The following is a 27,590-nucleotide window of genomic DNA, read 5'->3' as shown; positions in this document are numbered from 1 at the left end:
AACACACCTTTCTACCAAAAATATCAGGGCTAACAATGAGTATGAAGATGCTGGAGTGGGAAGAATCAATATCTGTAAAGCCTCTGGGGGCATCACATTCTCGAGTCATCAAAATGCATTTCTATTGGAGATGAATAAGAATGGACCCTGGATAAATAAGAATATGAGTTACCATTTGAGAATCCATCAGGAATTGACCAAAAAGACTTGTGTTGTTCTGTTAGAAGTCCTTACGTGGTACCAGCCCCATTTTGGAAGTACACTTGAGACTCCTGGTGATAACTTACCTTCCTTCATGTTGTCTTTGAAACTTAACTGCAATTTGGTTTGCTTTTTCACTCCCAAGACCAGACTGATTGTCAGTAATATTATCTAAATGCCAGACCCATTGGTCTTTTCTTCTTACTTGTACAGTCTGGAGGCAAAATCCAATTTCTTACACTAGCCTGTATAGCATCATCAGGCACCTGCCTCCGTCTGACCCAATCTCCTAGCACTTTCCACTTGTCCACCAAACTTCAGACACATTGACCTCATTACAGATATTCAAGGACTATAAACTTATTCTCATCTCGGGAGCGTTGGCTTCACTGTTCCTTTTGTTTGGAAGGCTGATCTCTAGACATTAACAGGATCCCCTCCATCTCATCATTCTTGTCTCAGCTTTTATATCAAGTACTTACAAAGGTCTTTCTTGACAGTCCTAATGGGAACAGCTTTCACACTCACCAAGGCACTCTCTATTTGCTTACTAGGTCTTCTTCAAAGCTCTCACCAGGACCAGAAATTATTATTTTTTTCATATCTTTGTAATTTGTTCCTCTCACTAAAGTAATAGCTCCTCGAGGAAGGAGGGACTCCATCTGATAAAACACCAGTGTGTGGTCTCCGTTTCCATTCCGGTATATCAACCTCATTAACAATGAGTTTTAACACTTGTCTATCTGACTGTGTCATTTGTTTGAGTTCCTCCAGGGAAATATTCCTTCTGCAATGAGTAAACTGAGTTTACTGAACCCTCACTGATTAACCCACTGTGTCATTCATGAATATAAGTCAAGTCTAATTTCTACTCAGTCTTTGACCTTTCCTACATCTTCCAAAAGCTAACAAAGGATCATGTAGATCTTGACTCTGAGGCATAATAATTTTTTGAACTAAAAAATTTCAAGTCAAGTCACTTGTAGCAGACATTTATTGTGTTGTTTCTCTGCATTCCTTCCTTCCTTTGGGACCTGCATCCCTTCATTTTGAGGACTTGCTTCATTTCTCATTCTGTCCTTGGGATCCAAAAGGGCGCTGCCATCTTTGTACATGACCCCCGGTTCTTGGCCTCAGTGATTGGTTCATTGGTAGGTATCTCACCCAAGCTGGACTAATCAAAGGAATTCTCTCCTGGGCCACAGTGATTAATTTTGTAATACTTAAAGTTCTTCAATAAGATTTGTTTTAAGTGGACCTGGGAGAGAGGGTGTCTCTCATTTTTGGTCACAAAGATGAAGGATTTTGAGTTTAGGGCTGTAGACAGCCGCAGCAATGGCTGCAACCTACTTCGCACCTCACAGCAACATGGGATCCTTAACCTACTGAGCAAGGCCAGAGATCAAGCCCATGTCCTCATTTATTAATTGGATTTGTTACCATTGAGCCACAGTGGAAACTCCATGTTGGTTTTTTAAAAAGTAAATTTTATTGGAGTATAAGTGACTGAAAATGTTGTGTTAGGTTCAGGTGTACAGCAAAGCAAAGCAGCCAAAAAAGATATGTTTGTCAAGATAGAATGCATTTTCCCTAACAGCTTGTTAACTTAATTTACAGCATCTCTATATAAAGACATATAGCACAGGGGGGCCTCTGGCTCTGGGACCCACAGATGTTTGGGATGGGTCTAGGTCAGTGTTTCTGTTTTCTCACATTGTCCACAGAAGAGGGCATTGGAATAGCCTGTTGCTTACATTTCCTCCTCTGTGTATGATTTCATGGCTGCTATGGAAGCATTTGGATCTGAAGGCATTCTCTGCACGGACTCCCTCAGGATACAGTGACTTTGATGCAGTTGACTTAAAAAAATATACACAACTTAAAAGTTGAGAGTTAAGTTTTATTTGGGGCAAAATAGGGACTGTCGCCCAGGAGGCAGCATTTCAGACAGCCCTGAAATACCACTCCAAAGAGGTGGGGGGAAGGTCAGCATATATGTTTTTAGTGAAGGGGGAGGTACGTGCAACTAAGCACACATTTTTACAGAAGGTTGCTGCTTGTCTCATGAAGGTTACGGGGGGCAGACATCACCATGAAGGATTTCAGTGCTTTTCTAAAGACGAGGAGATGCAAGAATTGGGCTCAAAAAATCTTCTGAGAATATTTATCTGAAGACCTGTTCTGTCATTTTCCCAGAGTGCAGAGTGCCTCACTCCTGGTCTCCACCCTGAGCTCCTTTTGGGGGTGTCGAGGGTCAGCAGCTGCGGTGGCTCATGATTCAGTCTGTGGAGAGGCAGCTGGCAGGTGCCCATCTCTAGTTCTCAGTGCTTAGCTACTGGCAAGATGTTTTTTGCCCTTTTGCTCTTTACCCAACAGGACTTCTTTGTTTCTTGATATGATACGGAAGAAGATAAGGCAAATGCATTCCCAATCGTTCAACAAAATTTGAGCAGCTATGTTCCAGAGACTTTTTTTTGGGTTTTTTTTGTTTGTTTGTTTGTTTGTTTTGTCTTTTTGCCTTTTCTAGGGCCACTTCCTGCGGCATATGGAGGTTTCCAGGCTAGGGATCTATCAGAGCTGTAGCCACCAGCCTACACCAGAGCCACAGCAACTCGGGATCCAAGCCGTGTCTGCAACCTACACCACAGCTCACAGCAATGCCAGATCCTTAACCCACTGAGCAAGGCCAGGGATCGAACCCGAAACCTCATGGTTCCTCATCGGATTCGTTAACCACTGTGCCACGACGAGAACTCCCGGAGACATTTTTAATACCATGATTTACATTATATATGTAGTTATACAAATTAAAAAGTATAGACACACTTACTCCTGGCAAGTATGTAAATTGGCATCGGTCTTTGAAGGGGAGAGTCCTACTATTCATCAAAAATTTAAAGTTTGCTTTGGTAATTTCATTTCCAGGAAGTTATTCTAAAGTCACCTTTGTGTATGTAGGCAAAGCTGAATGGTTAAAAGTGTTAACTGCTGCTTTTTTTGTTATAGCCCAAATTGGAAACCACCTGCCTGTGTGTAATACTGGATTGGTGAAGTAAATGTACTTCCATATAATAGTACTCTATGCAATTGCGAAAAGAGCATGGTGTGTGCCCTTAATAGAGGAGGTCTGTGTAGTATCCAAAGTGTTAGAAGTGGTATTCTGACATCAAACCACAGGGACTTAAATACCAGCCCTGCCATCTACTCGCTGTGTAACCTTGGGCATGTTACTTATTCTCTCTTTGCCTCATTTTTTTCACCTCCAAAATGGAGAATAATAGTAAAGCATACTTAGGAGTTCCCATGGTGGCTCGGCAGTAATGAACCAGACTGGTATCCATGGGGACACAGATTTGATCCTTGGCCCTGCTCAGTGGGTTAAGGATCTGGCATTGCCAGGACCTGTGGTGTAGATCACAGATACGGCTCAGATCTGGCGTGGCTGTGGCTGTGGTGCAGGCTGGCAGCTGTAGCTCTGATTTGACTTTTGACTTTGACTTCTAGCCTGAGAACTTCCATTTGCTGCAGGTGTGCCCCCCCCCCCCCCCAAAGGCATACTTCACAAAGTTGTTGAGAGGATTAAATAATATAGACACACTTTAGTCTTGGAGTTCTCTTGTGGCACATTAGGGGTCTAGTGTTGTCACTGCAGTGGCTTGGGTTGATGCTGTGGCCTGGGTTTGATCCCTGGCTCAGGAAATTCCATATGCCCTGGGTGCAGCCAAACAAACAAAACAAACAAAACAAACCAAAAAAGCAAGTAAGTCTTTTAGTGCTGAATCTATGGAAAATTTATCATCATCATCTTCATATCATTTAGCTATTACTATGGAAAGACTTCCAAAATAAATCATTAAGTGAAAATATCATCAAAACCACACACAACAATGTTTATAGACCAAAAAATAGGGGTATATACACAAGGGTAACAGAGGAAACATGGCAAGAATACTCAAATGCTTTTTACAGTGGTTTTTTATACATCTTGGATGGGAAGACTATTTTTTCATTGACTAATGTTTGGGTTTCTTCTGTGTGCAAATGTTAACATTATTATTTTTTAATTTATAGAAAAATTAAGATTCAAAAGCACACAGATGCTCAGAATCTTTATGATGGCAGAAGTAGAACCATATGAATTCTACTTCACCTCTCTGAAGTTTTTTAATGGGCCATATATAAGATGACAGTTCTAGTGCTGACAGATTTATTTTTGTGCATGAGAAGTGTAAGAATTTCCTGGAAAACTGATTTTTGTAATAATACTCCTTTCTTCTTGATGATGAATTTCTTAGATTTTCCTCTTGATGTAACGGAGAGAGTTAGGCTAAATTGCCTTTCTTGTTGGAGGCTAATGAATGAACTGGAGAAACAGAAAAGTCCCTTGAGGTTGCTAAAGGGACCTTGTGAGTTGAAAGGCTGAAGTGTCCCTGACAATGATTTTTCTCTTCAGCATCAGTGCAGATCCCCTGCTGAACTGTCCTCATGCAAATCTCCATTGTCCCCTATGACTATTTGCTTAAAGAATGATTTCATTAAATAACAAATCTGAAGCTGATCTTTCTTTGACCTTTTGCTGGTAAAATGCCTGGATTTAGGAGGCCATGGGTTGTTCTGTTGCAGAAAGGAATTTTCAGGATAACAGTATCAAGAGAAACACCATGAGTGGTTTGTGTGGCCTCTGACTTGTACTTTTTTTCTGTCCCACTCTGCCTCTGCATACAGCATTTCTGGGATTGACAGAAAGCCAGACCCTCATTTTGGTTAAGGAAAATAAAATTCTCATTTTACTGTCGGTTTTGCGACATCTTCAAAAATCAAACAGTTCATTCAAGTTTCTAAATAAATTAAATCTTTCACAACACCTCTTAAAGTGTGGGCAGGGTTTGTGCCATTTGTTTCAAAATCAAATGATTATAAGCCAATCATTATTGAAGACTATTTTGTTTTTAATCTTTGGCTCTTATCATCAAGGCTTTTCTTGAGAGGGTTTTATTCTTTTTAGAATAACAGGGTGTGAGGAGGTTTTTGTTTTATTTCCTCTTGTGTGATTGCAGTAGTTTTAAAATAATCAATAATTAGATGAAACGATCATTTTTCTTTCAATGCCACTAAATCTACCTTTTCTTCCCTTCCTGTGCTCCCCCCCCCCCCATTTTCGCCAAAACGTTGGCATTCCATGATCAAAATAGAAAGTTGCTAAACTGGTAGATTTGATGCTACTGCCACTTCAGAATTTCCAGATTAGTGTGAATCCTCAGTGCTGCTTGCCGTTCTGTGAAGTTATCTTTGAGGCATTTCTCCAATACTTCCACTAGGCAACAGTTCCACACACACATCACTTTCCTCATCATCATGCACCTCCGCCACCCCCTACAGCTTTCATACAAGGAGCTACCGTTCCTACTTGAAAAGTAGAGGCTATCTGATTGTGTGATTTGAATTCTCTTGGTGAATTCACTGGAATTCTCCTCCCCTCTCCAAATCCAACTGAGTATCTGCTTCCTTCTCTCCTGCTTCCCCCTGGGCTCAGGGGAACCCTCCCTCCTCTTGTTTAAAATGAATCACTCCATCTCTTCTACCCATGATAGCACTGGGCACTAAAAATCCAAGATTTTCTTCAAATATAGATTGACTCTCATACTGAGCGAAGTGAGTCAGAAAGAGAAAGACAAATACTCTGTGATATTACTTGTGTCTGGAATCTAGTATACGGCACCAGTGAACCTTTCCACAGAAAAGAAAATCATGGACTTGGAGAATAGACTTGTGGTTTCCAAGGGGGAGGGGGAGGGAGTGGGACGGATTGGGGGCTTGGGGTTAATAGATGCAGACTCTTGCCTTTGGAATGGATTAGCAAGGAGATCCTGCTGTGTAGCACTGGGAACTATGTCTGGTCACTTATGATGGAGCATGATAATGGGAGAAAAAAGAATGTATACATGTACATGTAGCTGGGTCACCATGCTGTACAGAGGATAATTGACAGAACACTGTAAACCAGCTATAATGGAAAATAAAAATAAAAATCATTATATAAAAAAATGGGGGGTAATAAAAAATATATAGATTGATTAAATGAACTGACCATTTCATGCAGAATAGGAAGTTTTATATAAAAACCCAAACACTTTTGACACTGAAGATTATTTTTTTTCTTTTTATTGCTACACCTGTGCATATGGAAGTTCCTGGGCTAGGTGCTGAATCGGAGCTGCAGATGAGGCCTACACCACAGCTATGGCAACACCGGATCTGAACTGCATCCATGACCTATGCTGCATGTTTTGGCATAGCCGGTCCTTAACCCACTGAGCGAGGCCAGGGATCAAACCCTCATGCTCGCAGAGATAATGTCCAGTCCTTAATCTGCTGAGCCACATCAGGAACTCTGAAACCTAAGGTTTTAAATGTTGGGTAGAGTGCCACCATATTTATTTGAGAGATTTAATGAGACATTCCCTGGAGAGTATAGGTGGTGAGAAGATAGGTAAACAGCAAATGACATTGTCTAACTTCCATCTCTGCTTTCTAGAGTCGTCTTGATTTTTGGTGCATAGAGATTTTTCAGTATGTTGAAAAAAATTCTGCTTACAACTTTATATTGTCTGAACGACATGCAATAGCCATTCATTCTCTTTCCCTATTATTTATTTTATTTGAAGGATTATATTAGGCAAGAAAAGAGAAGAAATACTCCAGGCAGATCATTTATTTTACTTTTGATCCCTGCCCGAAGTTGCTCTTGTGTTTTAGGTATTGGAACTTTTAGATCATGTATGTTAGCATTCCAACACCTTACAAAGTTCAAATACATGTGAGCAGAAAGAATGACTAAAACAGCTTGTAACAATGTGGATCTTATTGTTTTAGGATATTTCCCTTCTTGCTGGTCACATTCCCTACCAAACTTATTTCAGTACTTAAATCCTCCTTTTGAAGTATTGACTGATAATTTAATGCTTCTTTTTGTAAGAGAATGAGTGCTAAATAAAGATATTGCTCAAAGATCATTGTGCTTTGAATGTTTATGTGGTATTTGCCCTTTTATCAGAGAACCATCTGTGACCAAATTGATACAACAACAGGAGCAAGACCAACAGTGGCTGACGTTACACTCAGGCTGGGAGAGGCTTAATGGGACCACTTTGCATGAACTACTGGTAGAAGGGTAAGACACCCATCACAAGTGCTGTGTAGAGTGGATTATGGAGCAAAAGTCTTGTTTTCAGGGCCCTTCTTATGTTTCTAATTTAAGATAATCCAAATTTGCCACATGAAAAAAGACTTCCATACAATAGCTGTGGGGCTTTCCATTTCAACATCATTTGCCTTTTTGTTTTTCTTTGTAGACATAGGTTTTTTTTTCCCTTGGTAATTACATTTCTTTCTAATGATGATTGCAGAAACTATCATGGTGAAAGAGGAGGAATTTTGGTTCTAATCATGCAGTTTTTATCACATCCTATTTGAAATAGATTCTGAATGTCCACACTTCCTACAGATGTTACATGGAACTAGTTAACAGAGGAAATTGATGTAATGACAACTGATAAAACTTGGAGAGGCTGAGGGAAAAAAACAGACACAAAATGAAATGATAATCAAGTAGCCTTGAAAATATACTTCTGAAAAATGTCCCCTAAGAAATCACGTCAACATTGCGTTCCTCATCTGTGGGTAAAGGTGAAGGAGAAAGGTAAATTGAGGGAATAAATACTTATTTTGTATTTATTGTATTATAGGAACATAGCTGTAGAATGTTCAAATAACTTGCTCAAAACTTATAGCCCACAGATGGTAAGTGCTAGTCTCTGAACTCAACTCAAATTTATCTGACTCCAAAGCTTTTAATAAATGCTAGAGAAACCACCTCTTAAAAATTCCAAAGAAGACTAAAGGTGGAACATTTCTATTTAGAATGTCTTCACATTTTTCCTATAGACCAAACTTGGCAGCCAAATTTCTGAAGAGTTGTCAACCAAAGCACACACTCCAAAACAATGACCTGAATCTTTCAACAGAGTGAGTTGTTTCCCCAGACTGTGATTGCCAAAAGAGTCAGGCTAGATAGATAGATAGTAGATAGATAGATATAGATATAGATAGATAGCTCATTTAAAAAATTTTTTATCAAGTCGATTTGCAATGTTCTGTCCATTTCCACTGTACAGTAAAGTGACCCAGTTATATACACATTTTTTTTCTCATTATCCTCCATCATGTTCCATCACAAGTGATTGGATATAGTTCCCTATGCTATACAGCAGGATCATTGCTTATCTGCTCCAAATGCAATAGTTTGCATCTACTAACCCCAAATTTCCAGTCCATCCCAATCCTTTCTCCTCCCCCTTGGAGTCCATTCTCCATGTTCATGAGTTTGTTTCTTTTCTGTAGATATGTTCATTTTGTGCCATATATTAGATTCCAGATATAGGTGATATCAGATGGTATTTGTCTTTCTCTTTCTGACTTCACTTAGCATGAGAATCTCCAGTTCCATCCATGTTGCTGAAAATGGCATTATTTTGTTCTTTTTTATGGCTGAGTAGTATTCTATTGTGTATATGCACCACATCTTCTTAATCCATTCATCTCTCAACGGACATTTAAGTTGTTTCCATGTCTTGGCTATTGTGAATAGTGCTGCAATGAACATAGGGGTGCATGTATCTTTTTCAGTGAAAGTTTTGTCCAGATATATGCCCAGGAGTGGGGTTGCTGGATGATGTGGTAGTTCTATGTTTAGTTTCTGAGGTACCTCCACACTGTTCTCCATAGTGGTTATACCAATTTACATTCACACCAACAGTGTAGGAGGGTCCCCTTTTCTCCACACCCTCTCTGGCATTTGTTTTGTAGACTAATGATGGCTGTTCTGACCAGTGTGAGGTGGTAACTCACTGTATTTTGATTTGCATTTCTCTGATAATTAGTGATGTTGAGCATTTTTTCATGTGCCTGTTAGCCATCTGTATGTCTTCTTTGGAGAAACATCTATTCAGGTCTTCTACCCATTTTTCAATTGGATTGGTTTTTTTTTTTTTTTTTTTTTTTTTTTGCTGTTGAGTTGTATGGGTTGTTCCTATATTTTGAAGATTAGGCCCTTGTTGGTTGCATCATTTTAAACTTTTCTCCCATTCCGTAGGTTGTCTTTTTGTGTTTTTTGTTTGTTGCTTTCCTTTACTGTACAAAAGCTTGTGAGTTTGATTAGGTCCCATTGGTTTATTTTTGTTTTAATTTCTATTATTTTGGGAGACTGACCTAAGAAAACATTTGTAGGGTTGACATCAGAGTTGTTTTGCCTATGTTCTCTTCTAGGAGTTTGATGGTATCTTGTCTTATGTTTAAGTATTTAAGCCATTTTGAGTTTGTTTTTGTGTAGGGTATGAGGATGTTTTCTAGTTTCATTGATTTACATGCAGCTGTCCAGTTTTCCCAGCACCACTTGCTGAATAGAATAGATAACTCATTCTAAATTGGGAATCTGTGGACCTGGTTCTAATTCTGGCTTACTGACTAGTTGTGCAATCCTACATAACCTCAATTTCCTTTAAAATAAAGAGTTGAGGAGTTCCCATTGTGCTTCAGAGGAAATGAATCTGACTAGTATCCATGAGGATGCAGGTTTGGTCCCTGGCCTCGCTCAGTGGGTTGAGGATCTGGCTTTGCTGTGATCTGTGGTGTAGATCACAGATGAGGCTCAGATCCTGCATTGCTGTGGCTGCGGTGTAGGCCTACAGCTGTAGTTCCAATTTTAACCCTAGCCTGGGAACCTCCATATGCCACGGGTGCGGCCCTAAAAAGATAAAAAATAAATAAGTAAAAAATAAAGAGTTGAAACAGATCTTTGGTCTTTCCCGCTCCCTAAAAGCTATGATTTTAAGATCTAACAGATAATAACAAATTGTTAGTATTTCTTCTATGTCGGATTCAGTGTTAAGCTCTGAGGGGTTGTAGAAGTGAATGAGAAGGACAAGGACTCTGATCTCAGAAAACATACATTGTAGAGATGGACAGAGAGAGACTATAAGCTAGTGATAAACAAAATGAATTTCAGATATTTGGAAGTGCTGCAAGGAGACTAAGAACAATGAGATAGAGAAAAAGGAGGAGATACAACTTCAGGTTGTGGGAAAGCAAAATGCAAATGTGCTTTTTCTGTATTATGTAATTTATTGTCTCTTTTTAGTTACACACATCACTGTGCAAATTTAGCAAGAAATAAAAATATAGTAAATCTTCAAAAGGGAATGTGAAAATGGCATGTTTAGAGCTGTTTTTCCCTGAGAGATCTAGGATTCTAAGCACATCATAGTATATTTGACAGTCCCAAAGTGGGTTTTTTTTTTTCTTTAAATTTACATTGAGAGTAAACTTGGTGATTAAAACTTAGCATGCCCTGAAGTGAATTCTCTTGTGCAGCCACATTGATAGATGCTTGAGTATGGCCATGTTCTTACCTTCAAAGCTTAACTCTGATTTTTAGAAAGTTCTTCCTTTCCTGAACTTGCTCTTTCTATAGGTTCTCCTTGCTGGTTCTGATCTTGCCATATACAGGGCACAGATTTAATCCCCCCTCCCTCCTGTCAGCTAACCATAGATACATAGTTTAGCATTGAGAGTCTCAGCAGCATGGAAAGCAATTTATGGTTAACCAAGGGAAGAGGGAATCGGAAGGGATAAATTAGGAGTATGGGATTAACAGATACCGACTGCTATACATAAAATATATAAGCAACAAGGATTTCCTGTATAGCACAGGGAATTATATTCAATATCTTATAATAACCTATAATGGAATATAATCAGAAAAAAAAACTGAATCACTTTGCTGAAACTAACACAATCTTGTAAGTCAGCCATACTGCAATTAAAAAAAAAGGATCATAGAACAAAGTCTCAGCCAGCTTCTTTTCCAGTCCAAATACTTTATCTGTTCTCTGACTTTTTGAAGTAATATTTTATTTCATTCAAACTATTTCTCAACTTTTTTTGGACATGTCCTCTCCATAAGCGTCAACATCTGCCGTGCTCCCTCCTCAGCGTAGGTGCTAAGAAGCCAACTAATGTTTTCCCTTTTCCTCTCCCTACCTGGAAAATCATTGATTGACGCAGTTTTCTGGGTGGTGCCACCCATTGAAATGATGTGGGAAACTTTGCTAACAGCAGTTTCTCTTCCCACAAATGTGAAATTGTATTATGATGATGTTAAATACACTTTAAAAAAAGTACACCCTTCAAATATCCACACCCCTCAGGTGCTATCTGACCCTGCCTTGCCTTGAGAATTTCTATCCTAAGTATAATCCGTGTCTTGCTTTTCACTGGGAATGTGTTTGAAATGAACAACAAATGTGTAACTGAATACTCTGCCATTTCATGTTTCCAAATCCAGGCAGTCCTGTCACAGCAGAAGTAAGATTTCTCTTCTATGTGCTAAACAAGGTGAGAGAATTGGTGGTGTCACAGTGGGCTCTGAACCTAACGTAGCTGGATTAGACTGGGGGGACATGATCACTTAGACATGACAGCAAAGACGCAGGCATCTTGCTGGGTTGGGTGGTGAGTCACTTACTGTCCTTTCTGCTCCTTGAGAGACTGTGGGCGCCGCCCTGCTGCCCGAATGAACAAGAGGATCCTGGGGGGTCGGACCAGTCGCCCTGGACGGTGGCCCTGGCAGTGTTCCCTGCAGAGTGAACCCAGTGGACACATTTGCGGCTGCGTCCTCATTGCCAAGAAATGGGTTCTGACTGTCGCCCACTGTTTCGAGGGGTAAGCTGCACCTTTTCTTTTACTTTGCCTGGATCTCATCATTTTGTCACTTGGGCATTTTCGTTTGGTTGTTATTGTTGTTGTTGTTTTACATTTTTTAAAGTTGAGTTGATTTACATGTTGTGCCAATTTCTGTAGTACAGCAAAGTGACCCAGTCACATATATATGTACACACACACACACACACACACACACACACACACACACTCCTTTTCTTATATTATCTTTCATCATGGTCTACCCAACTTGGGCATTTTTTTTTTTTTTTGTCTTTTTAGAGCCGCACCCACGGCATATGGAGGTTCAGGCTAGGGGTTGAATCAGAGTGATTAGCTGCCAGCTTACACCACAGCCATAGCAACGTGGGATCTGAGCCAAGTCTGTGACCTACACCACAGCTCATGGTGTGATGCTGGATCCTTAACCCACCGAGTGAGGCCAGGGATCGAACCTGCGTCCTCATGGGTACTACTCAGATTCATTTCCACCAAGCCACAATGGGAATTCCCACTTGGACATTTTTAATGGCATAGGTAATTTTGTGAAGCTGCTTCAGTGTACAAGTCACAGTGGATCTCCTTCGCAGCCCTTTTTTATCTGCTTAGATTTTTCTACCCTCAGGGTTATCATTCTGTGTGGGTGCTTCTCCTTTATTGGCAACAGATGTATGTCGCTTATAATTTATGTCCTAAAGAGGAACGAGGAGGAAACAGTTTAGAAGGTGGACTCTCCAGCCAGAATTCATCTCTTTTCTAGCCCCTTAAATACATCAAGTGCATAGGAAGTTAAACAGAGGGGATTTTACTTGGATACGTAGTGTGGTTAGGATGCTGGAGGAATTGGTGAGGCATTTGGGAAGCAGAGTGAAAACAATATGTGTATTAGTCAGGATTGTCCAGAGACACAGACCAAGGAGATAAAGAGAGAGAGGGATTACTTTCAGGGAATTGGCAAACACTACTGAAAGCTTGGTGAGCCCAAAATCTAATGGGGCAGCAGGCAGGGGACTTGGGAAAGAGCTGCAGTTCGAGTCCTGTTCTGGGAAGTTCAGTGTCTGTTCTCCAACTGATTGGGTAAGGCCCACCCACATTGTGGAGAGTAATCGGCTTTACTAACATTAGTCCACCATTCTGTATGTTAATCTCATCCAACAAACACCTTCACAGAAACATCCAAAAAAATGTTTGGCCGAATATCTGGGCATCATGGTCTAGCCACTTGGTACATAAAATTAATTATCACAGTAGATCCAAAGGGAGCAGGAAAATAATACCAAGAGGAAACCTACCATTATTGCAGAAGGTCCTCATCTGGTTCAACTGTTGTTGTGTGATTAAGGAGCAAAAAACCCCAAAACCAAAAACACCTAAAACAAACAATAAAAAAACAACAACAGAACCTAATCATTTTTTATGGTCACGGAAGACTCCGGAGGTCAGATTTCCAGACAGGTCATGGCTGGTTGTCTCTGCTCGACAGAGTCTGGGGATTCTTCTGGAAGTCTCTAAGGTTCTGGGGGCTGGAACCATGTGAAGTCTGGCAGTGCATGCTGCATGTTGGCAGGGGCCTTTGTTCCTCTCCAAAAGGGACTCACCACATGGTGTCTGGAATCCCCCAGCGTGAGATTCCCAAGAAAGGATCCAGGAGGAAGTGGTGTCCTTTTTTGATCCAGGCTCCAAAGACATATATTGATTCGATTCCGCTGAGGGTTGATGAATGCCATCCCACGCCCCATCCAGATTCCAAGGGGAGAAACAGAATTCTTCTGTCACCAAGAGGCGTGGCAGAGTATTTGAAGACATGTTTTAAAAACCACCATCCTGGAGTTCCCGTTGCGACTCAGTGGTAACAAACTTCACTGGTAACCATGAGAATGTAGGTTTGATCCCTGGCCTCACTTCATGGGTTAAGGATCCTGTGTTGCCATGAGCTGTGGTGTAGGTCACTAGCTCCGATTCAACCCCTAACCTGGGAATGTCCTTACGCTGCAGATGTGGCCCTAAAAAGACAAGACAAAACAAAACAAAACAAAACACCATCCTACACACTTCATTCTTTTTAATTTTAATAATTTTACTTTAACAGTAATAATAAATAGCGAAAAGCTAAAACATATTAACTCAGTTCAATTGCTTCATTAAATTGATTGTTTTCATTTGATCTGGCTAATTTGCATTAAAAAATGCAGTTTCCTTTTTTTAGTGCCTATTTGCCTATTATTATTTTTTCCTCAGCTTTGCCATTACTCTGGGACCATGAGTCCATTTATAAACTTCTCTTGGCCACAGTGTCCTCATCTGTGAAATGAAAGAAAAAACAGACCCTTGCTCACAAGTGAGGTCATTTATGCAAAGCCTTAAAAGCCATGCCTGACACCAGTCAGTAAAAGGCAGTCTTTTTCCTTTTACAATATTATTACTAAGAACATGCATTCTAACTTTTCCCTTAGCATTATGACAAGGGTATTTTTGCATTTTGCTAGCACTATTTCCTTTATTTTCTCATTTTCCTCAAGGTAACCCCTAGCTATTGTCCTTCCACAGCTATAAACATTTATTTTTCTCATGGAGTCATTTATTTTTTCAGTTGGAAATCACACTTGGTTTCTAAAGTAAGTTGCTTTACCTACGTAGCAATGTATCACAGACATCCCTCCAAATTAATGGATATAGTTCTAGCTCATTCTTTTTCAAAGCTATATGATATTGCATCACAGAGAGTCGCCATGACTTTTTCTATTATTCCCCAGTTGATGAAAACTTAGGTTAGTTCTGGTTTGCTACCACCTTAACAATACTGTAATACAGCTTCTTATATAAAGCTACTCAACTACTAGTGGTCTTGTTTGTACAGAGTAGGGTCCCAGCACATATCTTCAGCTCCAGATGAGGGTTACAGAGATGAAGACATTTCTTCCTTGGAATGCTACCCTAGTGAGGAGACAGACATTTAAAAAATGATTAGGGATTTCCCATTGTGGCTCAGTGGTTAATGAACCCGACCTGTATCCATGAGGACGTGGGTTCGATCCCTGGCCTTGCTCAGTGAGTTAAGGGTCTTGTGTTGCCGTGAGCCATGGTGTAGGTCGAAGACACAGCTTGGATCCTGAGTTGCTGTGGCTGTGGCATAGGCGGGCAGCTACAGCTCTGATTGGACCCCTAGCCTGGGAATGGCCATAGGTATGGCCCTAAAAAGACCAAAAAAAAAAAAAATTAGAGTATGAGAAGTGATGATAAAGTGGAAATGTGTGTATTGAGCTATCTTATTGCCCTTTTTGGGAAAATAAATATTTTAAAAAATAAAACCAGTACCTCCTCCTGAGATGACTGGAAGAGCCTTTGTAGTCTGTCATGAAATACACTGCCACATTATTGCTTCAGAAGGGGCCAGATGTTTCCAGATGTCTTCTCCAGGTCTGATTTATGACTCCATGATAAGCAGAAGATTGTGCTAGCAAGGGTACATTCATCAAAATGTGATTACCTAAATGAATCCAACAGCTCTTTAAGGGAACAATACCCTTATGTGCTAGTTCATCCAGGTTCATGCACCACTTCTGTCATTTCCACATGTCGTGTCCAACTTTCCTCTTTCACTGACAGAGCTGTGAGGTTAAGGAGAAGTCTTGCAATAGAGAAGAAATATGTGTTTGTAATTAAGGAGATGGATATTCTGTCAAAGGCTTTGGTGAAATTTCATGGAACACTAGACTTCTCAGAACTATCACATGGGGCCTGGCCCATCCTTAAATAGTTAGAAATTGCCCGACCTCAAACAAGTTCTTTGCTTAGATGTGTGCTAGTTAGTAACTTTGATTCTATTTTACCATTTCTCCAGTGACACTGAAAGTGTTTGAGAACATCTAATTGTAAGCCTTACTCTCTGCCAGAGCCATCGATTGCTGCAATTAATGGGATTTACTTCATATCCTGGTCCCATACTTTGTTTGGCAAGCCCCAGTGTGACCCATCTGTAGGTCTTTTCAAGCCTGTCGTTCTTAATTATATTCATGGGAAAAAAGACAAATGTGTCTTGCTCTTCTATGGAGAGGTATTTGAAAATCCCAAATGAAAATTGAAAATATGCGGTGCTAAGTTGATCAGATGAAGTCCCATGTGCCCAAGTAACAACTGAACTTCCACAGCCCTAAGGAAGAGAGACATTGAGTTTCAGAAGTAATTTAATAAGCAGTTTTCTTGCTGCCCTCTACCTCTGTAAGATGTAAGCATGAACTTCCCAGGCTAGCACATAACTAGTCATTGTCAGAAGTGTTTAATTCCTCTCCAGGAAACCTGCATGAAAAACTATGCTTTCACTATATGATCACAGCCCTTAACCCTCCAGGTCACCGGTGTCTCGATTTCTGCCACACCAGCTCTTCACACCAACAAGACTTGGGGTTGCTGGTCTGCACATCTCCTCTGTTATCTCAGTCCATCCCTCTGGTCCTCATCTCTTTTCTTTCCCCAGATAACCTAGTGTCCTGGGGTCCTCCTACCAGAACCTTCAACTTCTTTGTCCCTAGATCTTTCAGCCATGCCCACCAGAGAGACCTCCAGTGCAGAGTCAATGTGAATATCACGTTTTCAACCCTATCTCATGCTCTTCTGGACTAAGGTTTCCCAAGGATGTAGATTAGTGTCATGCCTGACTTTCAGCACCTGTTGGACCCTTAATATTACTCAATAATCTTTTCATCCATTTCTGGACAGCTCCCTGTCTCTTCAGAGAACAAAACCATGTGCTCACCCACCTGTACTGATCTGTCTTTTAATACACTCAAGAAGTGAGAGGTTCTGTCTGACTTTTTATTATTGAGCCTATCCTGTATCCTAACCCTCTTTATCTTCTAGGTGCTTATAAAGCAGGTCAGTCATTCACAATTTGTTCTTTACATTTTATGAACTTGAGAGATTTCATCCATTCCCAGCAAGTACCAATTTATCTACTGTTCTTTCTACTAACAGGAATTCTCCACTCTGGATCCATACCTCCCCTGGGGTGCCATTTTTCAGTATCATTGGAGTTAAGTGTGGTTCTAAAAAGCTCTAGGTGACTCTGGCCTCATTCCATGCTCCCCACTGCCCTGCTTCCCTGGGGAGACATTCTTTGCCATCCTCCCCACTCAAGTGGAAAATATCTGGGTCTAGATGTAGCCAGCAATTAGCCTAAACTTTGGGCCAATCTCCATGGATTCTGGGGTTCAGAGAAACTGGGAGTTCTTCCCCTTTCAACCTTTATAGTTACTTGTTCCTTTTAATCTTATAACTCAAGTACTCTATATCTGCACCTGAACAGCTGACCAGCACTAGAGAACATCATACACCCGACTGCTAACGGAGCTCATGTCAAATGTATAATCATGAATCTCAAATGAGCTTCTAACAATATGGTACCCATCCAATATATGCTCAGAGTAAAGCCACTATTTGACATCTTCTCCTCTCTCACCAAATCTCCTTCACTCTCCACTGGTCTCACTTCCATGGGTCATGAGGAAAATAGACACCATTATGTTTTTTGCCTTGTCTCACCCCTAATTCCAACAAGTTACCCATACCCATGGCCACATTGTCTCTTTTCCTTTGAGTTACGGTGATGGAGGATGTGTCCTTGCTCCTGTTTAGGGACAGTCATATCCCCATTCACCTTTTCAAAGAGTTAAATTTTTAAATCATCATTTCTATTTTTCATCTTCACTTTCTCCTTTTTGGCTGGATCACGTCCTTCAGCAAACATACTGTGATGTCACCAACTCAAACCACCTTGTCTTGACTTCACATCCCTCTTCAAATATCACTCTATTTTGGCTAGTATTCACACTGTAAGTCCTAAAAGCATTTCCTACAGTCACTCTCTCCACTTTTACACTTCTGTATCTCTCTCGGGGCACTCTGCTTTTGCTCTCATCAAGGCTGCTTTAGAAAGGCCACTTACCGAAGTCTTTAGTGACTTCCATCTTGCCAGATCCAATGGTGAATTTTCAGTTTCCAACTCACTGGAAACCTCTCCAATATTTGATTACTACATCCTTCTTGAAATACTTTATTTAAAAAAAATTTCTTATTTTCTTCTTATATCACTGACCTTCCCTTTTTTTCCCCTCTTTTTGTAACTTCTCCTTTTAAGCTACTGAATGTTTTAATCCCCCAGGACTATTACAAACATTTGTGTCCCCTTAATTTCATATGTTGAAAACCTAACCCCCAGCAGGATGGTTTTAGGAGGTGGGGCCCTTGAGAGGTAATTAGGTCATGAGAGCAAAACATCCATAATGGGATGAGTGTCCTTATAAGAACAGGAAGAAAGCTAGCCCTCTTGCCCTCTACCATATAAAAATACAACAAGAAGACACATTTGTAAGTGAGGAAGAGGGTCTTCACCAGAACCAGACCATGCTAGTACCCTAATCTTGAGCCTCTAGCCTGCACAACTGTGAGAAATAAATGTTTGTTGTTTAAGCCACCCAGTCTGTGGTAATTTGTTATAACAGTCCTTGAGATAAGGTCTCAATTCTTGGCTTTCTTATCTGTCTACAATTCTCTAATCACATGATTTCAAATACTTGATTATATTTAACAAATATGAATATTAATTATTGATATTAGTATAAAATATTTTTTGTGATTTCCAAATTTATTTAATTTTTTTACTGGAGTATAGTTGCTTTAAAATTTTGTATTAGTTTCAGGTGTACAGCAAAGTGACATACATAGATAGATTCTTTTTCAGATTCATTTCTTTTATAGGTTGGAACAAAAATATTGAGTATAGTTCCCTATGCTATACAGGTAGTCCTTGTTGTTTATCTATTTTATGTATAGTAGTGTGTATATGTTAATCCCAAACTCTAACTTATCCCTCCCCACCTTTCCCCCTTTGGTAACTATAAGTTTGTTTTCTCTATCTGTGGGCCAACTTTTGTTTTGTATATAAGTTCACTTGTATCATTTTTTTTTAGACTTCACATATAAGCAATATCATATGATATTTGTCTCTCTCTGCCTGGCTTACTTCACTTAGTATGATAACCTCTTAGTCCATCCATGCTGCTACAAATGGCATTATTTCATTTGTTTTTATGGCTGAGTAATATCCCATTCTATGTATGTACCACATCTTCTTTATCCATTCCTCTGTTGGTGGACATTTAGGTTGCTTCCATGTATTGGCTATTGTAAATAGTGGACTTTTTCAAATTATGGTTTTCTCTGGATATATGCCCAGGAGTAGGGTTTTAGCTTATTAAAGAACCTCTGTACCATTCTCAGTAGTGGTTGCCAAAGCAGGCTTGACAAAGAAAAACAGAGCTGGAGGAATCAGGCGCCCTGACTTTAGACTATACTACAAAGCTACAGTAATCAAAACAGTATGGTACACAAAACACAGAACCAGAAATATAGATAAATGGAACAAAGTAGAAAGCCCATAAATAAACCCATGCACCATGGTCAATTAATCTATGAAAAAGGAAGCAAGAATATGCAAATATACAATGGAGAAAAGGCAGTCCATTCAATAAAATTTGCTGGGAAAACCGGGCAGCTACATGTAAAAGAGTGAAATTAGAACACTCTCTAACACTATACACAAAAATAAACTCCAAGTGGATTAAAGACCTAAATCTAAGGCCAGATACTATAAAGCCCTTAGAGGGAAACATAGGCAGAACATCTTTGACATAAATCATAGCAATATCTTTTGGTGGATCCATCTCCTAGGGTAATGAAAATAAAAACAAAAATAAACAAATGGGACCTAATTAAATTTAAAAGCTTTTTCACAGCAAGGGAAACCATAAACAAAACTAAAAGACAACCCACTTAATGGCAGAAAATATTTGCAAAGATTGTGACTGACAAGGGATTAGTCTCCAAAATATACAGACAGTTCATACAGCTCAATATCATGTATTCCAAATTTATATCTCTAGCACAGCCCAGATTTTCTCCCAACCACCATTGCTACCTACCAACTGCAAACATACTTAAATGCTTAGATGAGGTGCCCATTTGAATGTGTAATAAGTATTCTATTTTATGTATCCAGAACAAAGCTTGATTCCTTACCTTGTTCATTGAGCAATAATTGTATGCTTCACTGACTTCCCTCATCTCAGTAAAAGGCATTGTTACCCATTGGTTTGCTAATACACCAAACCTTGGAGTCCTTCTTAATTCCTCTCACCTTTACTAGTGATAAATTCTATAGAATCTTCTTCCAAAATATAGTTTGAACCCAACTACCTCTCTTCATCTTTATGCTATAATCCTAATCCAGCCACCATCATATCGGATCTATTAGCTTCCTAGGGTGTCCATAACAAGGTACCACAAATTGAGTGGCTTGAATAACAGAAGTTCATTGTCTTACAGTTATGGAGGCTGAAAATCCAAGATCAGGGTATTGGGATGGTTGGTTCCTTCTAAGGGCTAAGAGAAAAAATGCTTCTCTGGTGTTTTGCTAGCAATCTTTGGCATTCTTTGTCCTATAGAAGTGTCATTCTGATCTTTGCCTTAATCTTCACACTTTGTGTGCATCTGTCTCTAAGTTTCCCTTTTTATAAGAATGCCAGTCATCTTAGATTAAGGCTTACCAAAATGGCTTCATTTTAACTTGATTACCTCTGTAAAGACCTTATCTCCAAATAAGATCTTGTTCTAATATACCAGGAATTAGAATTTCAATATATGAAATTTGGGGCGAGGACATAAACAATTCATAACAAGTTTTAAAATGGTCTCCTGTTGGTGTTCCCGTCATGGCTCAGTGGTTAACAAATCTGACTAGGAACTATGAGGTTGCAGGTTCGATCCCTGACCTCACTCAGTGGATTAAGGATCCAGCATTGCCATGAACTGTGGTGTGGGTCACAGACGCAGCTTGGATCGCATTGCTGTGGCTGTGGTGTAGGCCAACAGCTACAGCTCCATTTAGATCCCTAACCTGGGAACCTCCATATGCTGTGGGTGTGGCCCTAGAAAAGACCATTAAAAAAAAAAAGTCTCCCGTTTTTTGACTACTCTCTTTTTCCTTCATTGTCTATTCTACACACAGTATGATAAAAAAAAATGTAAATCAAACCATGTCACCACCTCTGCTTGAACCTTACAATAGCTTCTCATTGTAGCAAGAATAAGATTCTCTTAGCATAGGCTTTAAATATCTAGTCCTACTTCTGCATTTCCCCCCTACTCTCTCATCACTTATTGGGCTCCAAACATCTCCCCTTTTTGTTCCTGAAGTTGCCCCCAAGCTCATTCCTGCCTCAGGACCTTTGTACTTGCTGTTTGGAACACTCCTATAGAGTCACAAAGCTGCCTCCATCCCCTGATTCAAGTCTCAAAGCGTCACTTTGTTGAAGGTATCACCATCTTAGCTAAAATGACCAGTCATTTTATCACATACCAGTCATCTCTATCCCATTACCCTATTTCTTCATTCCTAATTACCAGAGATAATCTTGCTTATATATACATGTATTTTTTAAAAATTTAGCCCAGTAGGTTGAAAGCTCAATGAGGGCATGAACCTGTCTTCTTTACCTTTGTATTTTACATTGTTTCCTTCAGCAAGGAATATAGCAACCTCTCAATATCTATTTGTTAACTGACTAACCAGTCCCTTCTTGGTGTTTCTTAGTAATCACGTCTGTAGTTCTTTGAGTAGTTAGAGCTGTAATTTGTCTGGAACTAGAAGTGTTAACTCACCTACAGAAGGTCAGTGATCTTTTCCTGACCCCTCCTATATCTTAGACCAGAAACCAACTCAAAATTTCAGTGTTTTAAGCACTTAAAAGTTTTATCACATGGAAGATGAATCTTCTGGATGTTGTCCAAAAAATCATTCTCCTTGAAAGCAGAAATTAGAAGTAAAGTTCAAATAGTTTTGCTTTGTTGTAGTTATCTGCTAATATTAAATTATTTGCCCCAAATAGAAATGTCCTCTTTTCTTATTCTTCCCCCATGTTCTTTTGCCGATAAGCCATTTTTATTTTTCCTGCCTGTATTTCCTTTTGGAAAAAACCCCTGCTTTGACTCTGACCAAGACTTTTTGACAGTCGCTACAATTTCATGATAAACTTAGCAGTTTCAAAGGTCTAGGACCCTTATGTAGTTATATTTACTTTTTAGCTGATTTAAATCACTTCCTTACTGCATTTTCTTACTGTAATCATTTGTGATGGTAAATCAGAATTTGGCACTCAAACTCTCCCATCGCTGTTGAGCTGTACTTGCTTTAAGAGTCTCTAGACATATTATCCTATCTTTCCCCTAAAACATTTTTAAATCTGATTGTTGAAGGTCTAGGATGTGTATCTGACTAGGCTCTTCTCTTGCTTTCGTGGACCCTGGGATAATAGAATTGTCCACTTTCACGGACAATTTCAGTAACTGCATCACTGATGTCTAGCTCTCCCTCATATCTGGGGGATGTGTTCAGGAAAGAGAAGGTATCTTCTTGCGATCTGCCATCCTATCACTCACCAGGCACTTTCCACCCATCCTTCATGCTTTACCTGCTATGGCCAATACCTGATTCCAGCGTTGATGCCTTCAGACCTTTCTCTGTGTTTCCGAGAAGTTTAGTAGGAAGGATGTGGTATAAGTGTTCAAAGGACTAGGTTTCTGGTCTTTTGTCGTCATTTAGTATCTCTGTGACTTTACATGAGTCACTCATCTGCTAGGAGTCACTGCTTTCTCTTCTCTAAAAAGAATATTCTCTATTTACACCTCACGGTTGGTGAACAGATCGTTTGAGATGAGTATAAAGAGATACTTGGAAACTGTAGAGATTTTATACTAATGAAGGATGCAGCTTTGATCTCTTTTCACTCGTTGGATACATTTTTAAACTTTTAGCCAGCATGTAAAACTATGTATACTTTACATGAAATCCAGAACTTTGGCTTCCCTTAAATAATCAGAAGGTCAAGGTCACAGTGGTCCTCCCAACACTTGAGCAATCGCAGGCCCCGAGGGGCACATGGCCCTCAAGATGGGGGAGTCTAGTGGTCTGATGTCTTCTGCTTAATTGACTTACACCCAGCCTCTCTGTGCAATTACCTTGTGGTCACATTATTTTAAAGTCTATTCATTGCATGTGTTAACAGAATTCTTTTTTTTTTTGTCTTTTGTCTTTTGTCTTTTTAGGGCCACACCTGCGTCATGTGGAGTTTCCCAGGCTAAGCATCTAATGGGAGCTGTAGCCACCAGCCTACACCACAGCCATAGCAACGCCAGATCTGAGCCACCTCTGCGACCTACACCACAGCTCACAGCAACACCAGATCCTTAACCCACTGAGCGAGGCCAGGGATAGAACCTGCAACCTCATGGGTTCCTAGTCGGCTTCGTTTCCGCTGCGCCATGATGGGAACTCCTAACAGAGAATTCTTTAAAAATACCCAGGACAGGTGCAATATGACAAGTCAGAGTTTCCTAAGATGGGTAGGAAAGCAATGAAGTTTTCTTGTAACATTTCTTTACGTAGTGCAAATATGGTAAATTTTGAACTACTTCCAAGTTACTGCTTGACTGTGCCATTTCTGGAGTAAGTCTCATAACATAGTATGATTTCTATCACAAATGTTACATTAATTTTCTTAAAAAAGGAAAATAGTAAATATAAAATATTTGGAGAAAAATCAGAAAGAGTAAAAGGAGGGAAAAATTTGTGCTCTTAAGAAGAGATAAAGATAGAACATCTCTAAACTTCTCTAGCTGAATTAAGTGAAAATTTAGACATTTTCATATCTAAACTAAAGTTGAGTGTGGCAGATTGCAAATTGAAACTGGTTATTGTGTCCAGAGACCCTGTGCCTGCAATTCTGTATAAACTTCCCTGGATGCTTTGATGCACCTGAGATATGTAAGTAGCTGTGTTTTCTCTCTAGAGTGATGACTGAAGAATTGGAAGTTGAATTCCTTTTCTCTCAACATTATCTATCAGGTATATTCATTATTCAAACACTAGGATAAACAGGAAGCAAATGAAATGTGACTTTCTGGTAGTGAAAGACCATGTAGAACAAGAATGCAAGGAGAAGGTCTCTTAACATCTTCCTTAGCCACTTTCATCGTTGTCGATGGATTTTCACCCAGCTTCACTGTGGCTGCTGACCCACTCTGAGTGAGGATCTTTGCACAAACTTCTTTAAGGATGTGTCACGTATCCTTGCGATTGCTTTGAGGTCCGACAGGACTGAGAAGAAAATCCCCTTGATGCTGATGATTTCCAGCTGCTATATTTGGCTTTTTTTCTTTGTAGCCCAAATTAACTCTTCGCTAATATGGCCACATGAACATAGTTTGTTCCCGTATGTTTCTCTAGTGGGTACTTTTTGCCGAAACTAGGATCCTATGGCCTTCATGCAGTCAGTCCTAAATCCTCTACCCTCTTTTTCCTTCTACCCAGATAAGGTGACTCATTTTCTCTAGCATATGCTTACTATACCAATATTCCATATATATATATATATATCTTCATGTACCCCTTTTGAACAACAGGTTATTGTTTTTCCTGGCTTGGGGAAAAAATATTTAAAGAGACTTTATTTTCCCCTTTATACCCATGACAAAAAAGAAAATAGAACAATTTCCTTACTGAATACACAAGTATATGAATTTCCTATGTACTTTTTTTTTCTTTTGGTGGATATTAATGCCATAGGAACAATAGCTTGTGTCATAAGAGATTGCTGGATACGAGTTAATAATATTTAGCGGTTTTATTGATACTTACGTTTTGCTGTTTAGAATTAGATTAGCCCCAATATAGTAATTAAGTCTGAAAATTTTACACTCTTTCACCTTGTTATAAATAATTCGCTTTGTTCAACTGTCTGTCATATTGCTTGTGATTTAAGCAGACAGGTGAGTCCTTGTAACCAAAACTGAGTAGCTAATTCAAGGCAAGAAGCTATCAAATAGCTAGACATTGGAAATTAATAATTGCTCAATTTCAGATGTCTTAAACCATAGAATCTCAAGTGAATATTGAATTTCTCAGATGTTCATGTACTTATTCCTCTAGACTAAAAAAATGGAAGGAACAAGAAGCCAAAGGGAGGAAGAGGGGAAGAAGGCAGGTAGGTAGGCAGGCAGGCATGATCTTTGAGTGATGACTTTGATGAAAAATAATTATTATAATAATTATTCCATAATGTTCATTAGATAGCATTTCCTGCACTTTATTATAATTGTTTACTTGTTCATCTTCACTCAGTTCTAAAGTTTGTATAGGCAGGGATCATGTCTTTATTATTGTAATCCCTGGCACAACATATATATGTGTGTATGTGTGTGAGTGTATGTTTCTCTCTACATATGCAGACATATATATATATATATATTCAAATAATGACATCAATTTTTACTGGAGTATAGTTGAAGTACAATATTATATGTTTCAAGTGTATAACATGATGATTCACAATTTTAAGGTTATATTCCCTTTATAGTTATAAAATATTGACTATACAGCAAGGACTTAGTATATAGCACAAGGAACTATATTCAATAGTTATAACTTACAATAACCCATAATGGAAAAGAATCTGAAAAAGAATGTATACTGAATCATTTTGCTGTACATCTGAATCATTGTAAATAAACTATACTTTAAAAAAATATTGGGAGTTCCCGTCATGGCACAGTGGTTAACGAATCCGACTAGGAACCATGAGGTGGCGGGTTTGATCCCTGGCCTTGCTCAGTGGGTTAAGGATCCGGCGTTGCCGTGAGCTATGATGTAGGTTGCAGACGCGGCTCGGATCCCGCGTTGCTGTGGCTCTGGCATAGGCAGGCGGCTGCAGCTCTGGTTAGATCCCTAGCCTGGGAACCTCCATATGCCGCGGGAAGCAGCCCTCAAAAAGGCAAAAAGACAAAAAAAAATATTGACTATAACCCTGTGCTGTACAACATATCATCGTAGCTTATTTTATACGTAGTGGTTTGTACCTCTTCATCCCCTCCTCCTGTCTTGTCCCTCTCCCCTTCTCTCTCACAGCTGGCAACCTTTAGTTTGTTCTCTATATCTGTGAATCTATTTCTTTTTTGTTATGTTCACTAGGTTATTTTTTTAGATTCCACATATACATGATCTCATACAGTATTTGTTTTTCTCTGATTTATTTCACTTAGCATAATACTCTCCAAGTCCATTCGTGTTGTTGCAAATGGTAAGCTTAATTCTTTTTTGTGACCGAGTCATATCCCTTAATATAACATACTGCAGCTTCATCCATTCATCTGTTGATGTACCACTTAGGTTGTTTCCATATGACATCAATTTTGATAGCTGTATTTTTTTTTTTTTACAATGGAAAAAGGACAGAATGCCTAGCTGTATAGAAGAATCTTTTAGTAGTCTGGTCTAAGAACCCAACAGTGCTAAAAACAGGTGAATATTGGCTTTGCACACTTTTTCCCTAACTCTCCTGAAATTTTAGTCCTTGGAATTTTTTCCATGCATGAGAAAATGGTGAAAAAGGGCATGCCAAAGAAAAAGGAGGGTGGGTAGTTTTTTTTTTTTAGATTCCTCAGGCAACTATTTAAAATACAAATTCCGGAGTTGCCGTTGTGGCGCAGTGGTTAACGAATCCGACTAGGAACCATGAGGTTATGGGTTCGATTCCTGGCCTTGCTCAATGGGTTAATGATCCGGTGTTGTCAAGAGCTGTGGTGTAGGTCGCAGATGTGGCTCGGATCCCGAGTTGCTGTGGCTCTGGTGTAGACGGGTGGCTACAGCTCCGATTAGACCCCTAGCCTGGGAACTCCATGTGCCATGGGAGCGGGCCTAGAAAAGGTAAAAATAAATAAATAAATAAAATACAAATTCCCAGGCCCCACCCCAAACTTTCAGGTGATCTGGCGTGATGTCCAAAACAATCCATATATGAAAGCTCCTCAGATGATTCCATATTCAGCCTCGGTTTGAAAACAACTAGTCTGGTCAAATCAGCATATGTGAGTTGGAAAAGCTTGCAAGTGGGGACAGTGATGGCATGGCTGGTGTATCACCACAGTGTGAGGGAGTGTCCACAATAAAAGCTCCATCCTGCAACACTGTGAGTCACTAAATGTCCATGCCTCTGGTCCTGGCCCACTGTTGAGGAAAAGAAACTGAGAATAGGGGGGAGATGGAGGCAGTGATGATGAACAGGCCTTGCTTAGGTGGTTGGAGCTGGGCATTAATAAATATTTTGAAACATCATCCATTGAGCTATTATTAACCAAACACTTGTTGAAAACCCACTGCATGCCAGGTCCTAGGTCCTGGGAATATCAGCCAAGTCCCTGCCTTCACAGACCTTATATTCTCGGAGAAGACAGATAATAGACAAAGAAATATGTCAATGTCATTGATATCAATGAGGGCTTTTGAGACAAATATGTCAATGTCATTGATATCAATGAGGGCTTTTGAGTCAAGTGTAGAGAGTGATGCGGTAAAGGCTAGATGGGGCAGTCAAGGAGGACAGTTCTAAGGAGGTGATGTTTGAGCTGGGACCTGGGTAAAGAGAGGAATAAAGCTGGGATGCAGGTGAGAGCTGAGAGAACAGCAAAGGAAGGTGAGAGAACAAACAAAGCAGAGGGAACAAATGAAG

The 27,590-nt window shown here is 39.7% G+C and overlaps 1 protein-coding gene across 1 annotated transcript in view; it reads left to right on the top strand.

Moving 5' to 3' along the window:
- CORIN (corin, serine peptidase) overlaps positions 1-27,590 on the top strand; it is a 109,281-nt gene that overhangs the window by 67,503 nt on the left and 14,188 nt on the right. The window contains exons 13-15 of the mRNA XM_047798095.1: positions 7,256-7,372; positions 11,603-11,652; positions 11,805-11,979. Coding sequence (XP_047654051.1) covers positions 7,256-7,372; positions 11,603-11,652; positions 11,805-11,979 — 342 coding nt within the window. The remainder of the gene's footprint in view (positions 1-7,255; positions 7,373-11,602; positions 11,653-11,804; positions 11,980-27,590) is intronic.

This window comes from Phacochoerus africanus, chromosome 10 (assembly GCF_016906955.1).
Source record: "Phacochoerus africanus isolate WHEZ1 chromosome 10, ROS_Pafr_v1, whole genome shotgun sequence".
NCBI lineage: Eukaryota > Metazoa > Chordata > Mammalia > Artiodactyla > Suidae > Phacochoerus > Phacochoerus africanus.
This window is presented reverse-complemented; position numbering and strand designations above follow the sequence as displayed.